The sequence below is a fragment of the Octopus sinensis genome, linkage group LG9, assembly GCF_006345805.1.
Source record: "Octopus sinensis linkage group LG9, ASM634580v1, whole genome shotgun sequence".
NCBI lineage: Eukaryota > Metazoa > Mollusca > Cephalopoda > Octopoda > Octopodidae > Octopus > Octopus sinensis.
The window spans coordinates 51,253,120-51,262,952 of NC_043005.1; the positions used below are offsets into that span (position 1 = coordinate 51,253,120).

At 38.0% G+C, this 9,833-nt stretch overlaps 1 protein-coding gene across 1 annotated transcript in view; it reads left to right on the forward strand.

The window, feature by feature from the left end:
• Positions 1-8,933, forward strand: part of LOC118764670 (SCO-spondin-like) — a 109,862-nt gene extending 100,929 nt beyond the window's left edge. The window contains exons 36-40 of the mRNA XM_036505672.1: positions 1,450-1,479; positions 5,081-5,296; positions 6,334-6,354; positions 7,639-7,668; positions 8,665-8,933. Of these exons, the coding sequence (XP_036361565.1) occupies positions 1,450-1,479; positions 5,081-5,296; positions 6,334-6,354; positions 7,639-7,668; positions 8,665-8,933 (566 nt within the window). The remainder of the gene's footprint in view (positions 1-1,449; positions 1,480-5,080; positions 5,297-6,333; positions 6,355-7,638; positions 7,669-8,664) is intronic.
• The last annotated feature ends 900 nt before the right edge of the window (positions 8,934-9,833 follow it).

Below are 9,833 nucleotides of genomic sequence, written 5' to 3' on the forward strand. Positions count from 1 at the left end.
TGAGGTGATTCTGATCATTGGTAAGTATGGTGACAAACTTCAGACATGCTTCAGTCTTTTTATAACTCTGAGACAAAACATGATAGCGCCAGTAGTTTTATGAACAGAGATGATAGAGTGATATAAAAATGTTGATTGCATAAGCAATACCAGGTATAACAAGGCGAATATATGAATAGGGAAAATTACCTGCGGTAGCCTATTACACACAAAAACTAATGGTTAAGAAGGGAACAAATGTACTAAAAGTTGTGAACCGAAATATTTTGATTCATTCAAAGTATACGCGCTGTGAGAAAAACTGTATTAGCATACTGGATAATTATATTTCTAAAGTAGTGAGGAGAAGCGTTTGATATATCATACTTATATTTCATATTTTAAGGGAAAAAATTGGTAATCTGCTGCACAGTTGTTGCGGCATAGTTCCTTGAATATGTTATCTATATACATGTATTCCAGTAAAAAGGTACTACTGCATGTGAACACAGCACTCGTTTTATGAACATGGTAAACACCGAAACTAGACATCCTTACGTAACTGATATTGATTACACCAATGAAGAAGGAGTGGCTTGATGTACATTGTTGCTTTTATTCATTACAACCCTATATTATACTGTTGAGTTCGTGAATATCTGCTGCTTTCTATACTGCGACATGTTAAGAGAAAAATACATAATAGTTAGAGTCTATCGTCAGCAGTGCCTTATTCTTGACATCAATATCATTTGAGAATTTCGAAGACGAGGTGACGGATCATCAATCCAAAGATCAATGGTGCGTTTCATGCAACTGGATTTCATCTATCACGATCAAGTTATAGGTAAATTTCTGCGCATGTACAGTAATGAAATACGATTCACATGTTATCGGGTTTAATTGGATAGCATCGTACCCTCAACAACTGGGTTTTTTTTTTTTTACCATAAACTTGGATCGACCAACCACTTGTCAGTGAAAATGGATAAACGAAACAAACTGCGTGATTATCCGTGGGGGAGTTAATCCGATGTCCCCGATCTATGAATAATTTCTCGTAAGCCTCGAAAGGAATTGTAGATACGATGTTATTACTCAAACTGAGGCATTAAAATTTACTTGTTAAACACAGTTCATTGGTGGGAATATATCATAAAGAACGATATTTTTCATAAGCTGAGATTTTAAGGCCACTAGAAGTGCAATGACAGCCACTTCAGACACCACTTCAGGTTAGGACATTCATTCAAGCTCCGTTAATCGTTTCTAGCATTCTAGTCATAAAATCCTTGTACTAGATGTAATTTCTGACTGCATGTGCTGACATTTATCCAGTAGTTCATAACTGTGAGCTTCAAACAATAATAGCAACAATCTACAATGTATAAGCTAGCTAAGTAATGTTTCTTGAAACCACTCAAACACTGAATTATTACAAAAACAATTTACTATCGTTATATTTTGCAGGGCCTGAAACTACAACAAAAGCCAAAACAGGTAAGTGTTTACTTACACACGCTCGCGCGCACGCACACACACACACACACACACACACACACACACACCACACACACACACCACACACACACACACAACACACACACAAACACACACACAACACAACACACACAAACACACACACACAAACACATACACACAAACACACATACAAACACACGCGTACACAGACACAGACACACACACACACAAACACACATACAAACATATACACACGCAGAGACACAAACACACACAGAGACACAAACACACACACACAAACACACACAAGCACAAACACACAAACACAGACACACACACACAGACACACATACAAACACATACACACACAGAGACACAAACACACACACACACAAACACACACACACACAAACACACAAGCACAAACACACAAACACACAAACACAGACACAGAAACACACACACACACACACACACACACCACACACACACACAAACACACACACACAACACACAGATGCACACGCGCACACGAACTAGCGTACAGAAACACTCTCACTAACACATCCAAACACACTCGCTCAATGAAATATTGTACTTACATTTCATATGATATTCTTGTAAATAAAACTAGCAGTATCGCCCGGCGTTGCTCGGGTTTGTAAGGGAAATAACTATATAAGCATTTTTAGAGAGTTAATTTCCTTATAGATGCCAATTCGGGCTTTCTTAGCCATTTCTGTTTTGGTGTCTTCAAGCCATGAAGTCGTTGTTCTAAAAGAACGCTGGTCTCCTTGACAACGCTTTACGACGTTGATTTCCTTACACTCCCTTCCCCACAGCTTCACGTGGGAGGGAAGAAGGGGGAGAAGCAAACAGGTGCAAGTGTGACCATGGACGCCAACTCCGCCGCCATCGACACACGAAAAATTATGCATTAAAATGGAATAAAAAATGATGTTAAATTATTTTTAAAATCGTAGACTCATCGTAGACGCGCGCTAATACTCAGACGGGCTCGATATGAATCACGACTATAAGATACCCGAATTTGGTTAAACTGCACCTCAAAATGTGGGAGTAGTTAGGAATCTAAATCGAAGGGGACAGACACTCACACAACTACAGTTTTATATATATAGAAACCACCGACATCATTGTGAAACTGGTTTTCATTATATCCATTTTGTTAGGTCAGATTCGTACACCAAAGAAGATGGAGTGATTTAATGAACATCGTTGCACTTATCCATTTCAGCCCTTATATTTTACATGACATTATTCGTAGATATATATTTACACTATTTTATATATAAGCCCTCTCATGAAATCTCCAGTTAAACGATCTCATAAGTTACCTCCCTAGCGCCAGCAGACAAAAAGAGTAAAAGCATTGCTCTGGAGAGATGCAAGGGAGATGCACCAAAACAGCCAATCTGAACCAGGGGGCGCATACTTGCAGACAGCCATCTCTATCTCGATAGCGATGAGCAGGAATATGGGCTGGGGACATTTACTCTGTTTTCTATAAAGAAACATATAAAATCAGATGACTCTACTTAAGAAGAAAAACATTATAATGCTTGGATTTTGACGTCAGCTGTGCCTTATTCTTCATATAAAGATCCTCTAAGAATTTCAAAAACTAAGTAATGGATTACCAACCCAAATATCTATGATACATCCATTCCATTGAGTATAGCCTTCCATGGTCCTGTTATATGAATTTCGGTGCATGCGTGACGGTATGACAACGAAGTTCGCTCCATATGTTATCCGGTTTAATCCTATCCCTTCGCACCCTACCTTAACTTCGTGTCGACTAACGACTTGTCAGTAAAATTTGATACATGAAAATGCGTGACTATATTTCGAAGGTAGCATCCTTTTTAAAGGATTAGCAAATTTAAGCTGTTCACCGATTTAACACCTCATTCCAGCCCATAGAGACTTCAGCAGAATCTCCTTTGTTTCAATCGTTCCACGTCTCCGGGTTATGTATATTTCCCCTTTCACATTTCTCGAAAGTACCGTAATAAGTTGTGTCTCCGCTCTTAGTCCCATACTAATCTATTGCAATTTATTTGTTATACAGTGATCATTCATGTAAGCAGTGTGATTATTGCATTAAAAACGAACGTTTTCGTAACCTGAGGTTTTGATAGCCACGAAATGAGTGATAAAAGCAATTTTAGACACCACTTCATATGAGGACATTCACCCAATCTCTGCCAATTGTTTGTAGCTTACTCGTCATTACTCCTTGCGCGAGATCAAACAACTGGCTACTCCTATTGAGTGTTGTGCAATAGTCCATGTCCATGAGGTTCAAACAAAAAGCGCAATAGTCTACAGTATATAATGTAAATAACTAAAGTTTCTGAATCCACACAAACACTGAATTATTAAAAATAAACGTATTATTATGTTTCACAACAACTGGAACTACTACAATAAGTACAACAATTAAGTTTTCCTTTACAAACACACTGACGCACGGCGCACGCACGCACGCACGCACACACACACACACACACACACACACACACACACACACACACACATTCTTACACACAAACATACACATAGGTGCGCTCCCGCACGCACTTAGAAGTACACTAACACATATATTCTTCAGCTAAAAATGTTTGAAATGGCCAACCATCCAGTTCTCCACCCTCTATTCTTGGCAGGGTCGTGAGCATATAATCCTCAGGCACTTCCTCCTTAGGGTCTATCAGAAGCATTCGTCATTATATTTTCTGGCTGGATTCCCAATCACGACCATCTCAGACGATAAATATTTTCTCCTTTCCGCTTTCCTTGAGAGCAATGTTCAGAGTCGTGGCTGTACTTTTATTCTTCTAATTCGGTCATTTACAATCTATTACAATCTACTTGTTAAACACTGTTCATTCTTATATCTATTGAGAGAATTGCATAAAGAAGGAATGTTTCCCAAGCTAAAATTTTCACGGCCCTGGAAAGAGGGATACAAGTCATATCAGACACCATTTCAGATTAGAATATTCGCCCAATCTCCGTCAATCATTTGTAGCATTCTCATCTTAAAATCTTTGCGCGAAATCTAGCAAAGGCTACGCTTGTAGACTGCTGTGTAATAGTCCATTGATATGAGTTTCATACTGTGACAGCAACAACCTACAGAGTTAAGTAAGAATTACTAACGTTTCTGAATTTCCAGTCTAGAAATTAATACAAACTAGCAGTATCGCCCGGCGTTGCTCGGGTTTGTAAGGGAAATAACTATAAAGCATTTTTAGAGAGTTATAGTCAAAAAATGGAAAAAAAATGATGGTAAATTTTTTTTAGTTAAAAAGGTCGAGTTGCGTCCCCTAGACAGTCTGTGGTTTGTGTTTCTGATTCTCGACCCCATGTCGAATTTATCGATTTGTTTCAGAACTGGGGGAACTTTTCAAAATTTTCGCTGCGTTAGTTTTGAATTATGACATTGGGCTATGTGTGTGTCAAGTTTCATCAGAATCGGTTGAAAGCCGTGGTCAGGGTGAGGGTACAACCTAACAGACACACAGAAACACACACAGACAAACTGCCGTTTATATATAGAGAGATAACGTATTATTGTTATATTTTCCAGTTACAACTAAAGCTACTACTATTGCAATAACTACAGCTACTACTGCTAAAGCTACTACTGCTAAAGCTACTACTGCTACAGCTACTACTGCTAAAGCTACTACTGCTACAGCTACTACTGCTACAGCTACTACTGCTACAGCTACTACTGCTAAAGCGACTACTGCTACAGCAACGACAACTACTCCTTTTGTATCTACAACTCCTTCTACAAGAGGTAAGATTTTCTTTACACATACACACGCACACATACACACAAACCCTAACACTAACACATATATTCTTTAGTTACAGTTGTCACAGATATTTGTAATTTTATACATATATTTCATATTTAAGAAAACATATTTTATAATGTGCGCCGCAGTTCTTGTAAGAGAGTTCGTGGAATATGTTATACATGCACACGTATTGTAGTTAAAATGTACAGCTATATGTTAGCATTGCAATCGGGAATAAAACATATACCGAAACCACCGACATCGTTGTGTCACTAGTTTTGATTACACTAATTAAAATGGAGTGGTAAGGCGGCGAGCTGGCAGAAACGTTAGCATGCCGGGCGAAATGCGTAGCCGTATTTCGTCTGCCGTTACAAAATGTTATCCAGTTCAATCCCACTCCATCGCTCCCTCGACAACTGTTTTAGACTGTAACCTCGGATCAATTAACGACCAATCATGGAAATTTGATGTTAAACGGGGTAAAAAAAAAAACCTTTGGTGGTAACATCCATTTCATTTGATTGATTAGTATATTTAGTCTGTACCCTAGATAGAAGCTTCGTTGTAAGTTCACAGAGACCTTGGCAGAATCCCTTCTGTTGCACACATTTGAATTACCACGTCCACATGGTAATTCAAATATTTTCTTCCTACATGTCTCGAAAGCACTGTAAAGAGTCGTAGATCTCTTATTACTCCATCCATGACTTTAGAATCTATTTATTAGAACTAGAATTCTGTTAAGCTGAATATTTTGTGATCATAAAAAAGAAATGAAAGCCATTTCAGAAATCATTTCAGAATAGGGTATTCACCCAATCTCCGTCACTCGTTTCTCACCTTTCCGTCATGAAGTCCTTGCACTGGATCTCACAACTACTTACACCTGTTGGCTGCTGTGAAATAATCCGTGGTCACGAGCTTCAAACAATAATAACAACATTCTGCAATGTATGATTTGAATAAATAACGTTTCTGAAATCACTCCGACACTGAAACATTACAAATGTGCTATCATTATATTTTTCAGCCTCTACTTCATTTACAACTGGTAAGTTTTTTTGTACTTTACACAAACACAAATACATATGCACATAAACACACTCAGACACACATACACACAGAGACACCTACACACACACACACACACACACACACACACACCACACACACACACACACACACACACACACACTCGCAAACACGTCCAAACTCACTCATATATATTCTTTAGTTTACAGATACTTAAAATATTCTACTTATATTTCATATTTAGATAACATATTTAGTAATATGCAACAACACAGTTGCAACATATTTCATTCGCAGAATTATATTTACATACGTATTTTAGTAAACATCTACTGCATCGTGTGAACACTTATTATGAACAAGACGTGTACTGAAATCAAAAACGGCATTCTGTCACTACTTTTCATAACATGCATTATAATAAGTCAAGTAAATACACCAACGAACATAAAGTGCTTTGATGCACATCGCTGCTTTTATTCACTACAAACCTATATTTTACACGACCATCTTATTCGTAGATATATATATTTACCCTGTTTTATATTCTGCGACATATAATGTCATATGATTTTCCGTTAGACAAGAAACATTATAATACTTGGAGTCTAGTACCAACTGTTTCTTATAATACAAATCAGTATCCTTTGATAATTTCAATTACGAGGTGACGGACTGCTAACACAAAGATGGACGGTATGTTTCATATTGTTGGCTATGATTTGTTATGAAAACTTTATATGTAAATATAAGCGCATGGATTCATACACAATTACGAAGTTCGCTTCAGAGCATGATTTCCGGTTTAGTTCTACTGTTTTCTCTGCAACTGTCAACACCTCCGTCGACTAAAGAATTGTGGTTGAAATCTCATAAATGAAATTCCATGAAATTTACCATGGGAATTGTAAATTTAATCAGTTCCCTATTTTATCACCATAATCTAGTCTATGGCCTCTTTACAAAAGTCCTTTATGTTTCAGATATTCAAGTTTCCAGGTCTCCCGTACATTTCCTTCCACATTCCTCAAGAGCACCGTAAAGCGTCGTGGTTCTGCTTTTATTCCTCTAAGCCATTACAATCTATTTATTAAAGATTGTTAATTGTTATAACTATTGAGAGAATTGCATAAAGATGGAATTTTTTCTAACCTAAGATTTTAACGACCCTGGAAAGAGTGATAGAAATCACTTCAGTCTCCATTTTAGATAAGGATATTATCCCAATGTCCGCCAGTCATTTCTAACCTTCTCGTCATGAAATCTTTATAATGAATAAACATATTATCGTTATATTTTTCAGCTCCTAAAACAACAATATCATTTACAACAGGTAAGATTTTATTCACACACACACACAAATACACGTCAATACACAAACGCGTGCACGTACACACGCACACATGCACATACACACACACACATAGAAACATACCCACACACGCATTCTCATTTATTCAGTTCTCCAGATCCCTGCTCATTCCTGGCAGCTAGACACCGTCACGCCCATTGTTTATACGTCTTTTGCTGCTATTGCGAGAGGTAACCTCATGTCTTCATGATTCTGAAAGCCGCAGATCTTAGGTTGTCTTCCATGTGGGCTGATTTTTTCCCTACCTTCAAAAAACAAAGAAAAAGCAGATGGAAGATCATGATATAATAGTTTAGTAAACCACGGGCAATAAATTACGGTATTGTATATGGAAACGTGGGTGATAGATTATGACACAAAATGATAGAGAACCACAGGTCATAAGTGAGGCTCCTACATGCTTGGGAAATGCAAACGATAAAATGTGGATACAAATACATTCGGGAATTTCGTTATTCAATATAACTCTTTTATCTTTTATCTATTACTTGTTTCAGTCATTAGACTGCAATCATACTGGGGAACCATCTTTCAGTGTTTTTTAATCGAACGAATCGACCCCAATACTTACTTTTTCTAAAAGTCTGGTACTTATGGTATCGGCCTCTTTTGCCGAACTGGTACGTTACGGGGACGTAAACACACCAACGCTAGTTGTCAAGCGGTGATGAGGGACAAATACAAATACACACACACACATTCATATATATACATGTGTGTGCGCGCGTGTGTATACATATACATATAGGACGGGCTTCTATCAGTTTCCGTCTACCAAATCTACTCACTGGACTTTGGTTCCCATCTTACCTAACGTGTGGGGCTGAACCTGGAACGATGTGATTTAGAAGTAAACTTCTTACCACTATAGCTACGCTTGCGCCTGTTAAAATTATATCACAGGTAGATAAAATTATATTACATTTTTTTTTTCTACTCAATCTCTTTGTTATACAGGTGCGACGTGTGATGCGATAACACTCGATTACAATTCAGTTGAAGTATTGATTAAATCTTCAAGTTCTCTTACCCCGCCACGCGATGTTTTAAAAGGATCGAACAAGAACTGGGTTTCTAAGGACGAACAGAATATATGGTTAGAAATCAGTTTTCAAACAACATATGACGTAAGAGTTTTAGAAATAGGCTTCGTTTTAGACAACGCCTTTAGCTTCCAATTGGATTATGTCAAAGAAAACATAGTGGTTGATACAAAGGTAAGATAACTTTTTCCTGTCTCCTACGGTTGCATGATATCTAATATTTTTGTTATTCTTATTGTTTTTGTTGTGTTTTCATCGTCGTCGTCGTTGTCGTTGTTATTGTTGTTAACCAAATGTGAGCTCTAAACTTATTTCTTTTCTCTGTCGAGCTTAGCTTATACATTCTGCTGCTGTTAAAGTGAGGTTTGCACTTCTCCAGGACTCTCTACTTGATGTTGCAATCCGTGGCGCTTTCCTTCAACGACTGGCCAAGACTGTAACATTGTGTCTCTCTTGGATATAAAAGAGGATATATGGTTGCTAAATTTGCTCTTGAAAGGGTCTTCTGTCGCGCACTCATACCCCCGCGCATTTGATTACCCGCAGGAGCCCTCCTTTCACACCACGTCTGCCTCGTATTCGACTTTCTTGTGTTGTAATGGTCTTATAGAGACATGTGGTGTTGTCTCTGTATGAGCATTCTGTCTTTGTTTCAGACGTGTGATTACCTACTGACATTTTCCTTTATATTGGAGCCACAACTAATAGAAACTCTTAAAGTGTTAAATATTTTGTGGAACCTATTCGTGCGAGGTAAATGATTATTCACTAAGCTAAAGGACGTGTAACCTACTCAGGTTTTTACGCTTCGGCTGAAAGAGTGTGAACCATATAATTTCTGATGGCGTTTCCCCTTGATGGGATTCGAGTCAAGCATGCAACCTATCTAATCTTTATAACCGCTGGCAGCCAGAGCTTCGTTGTGGTGCGATGTCAACCGCATCGAAATTCTTTTTTCTTGAAGACAGGCTGGAGAGTTTTCCGTTGCCAACCTTCAATAGGTCCCTGAACACTATGGCTGGATGGCAGGAAATTGTTTTAGTATGTGTCGGCTTCTCATTCGCTTCCAATGGAAAGTTTAGT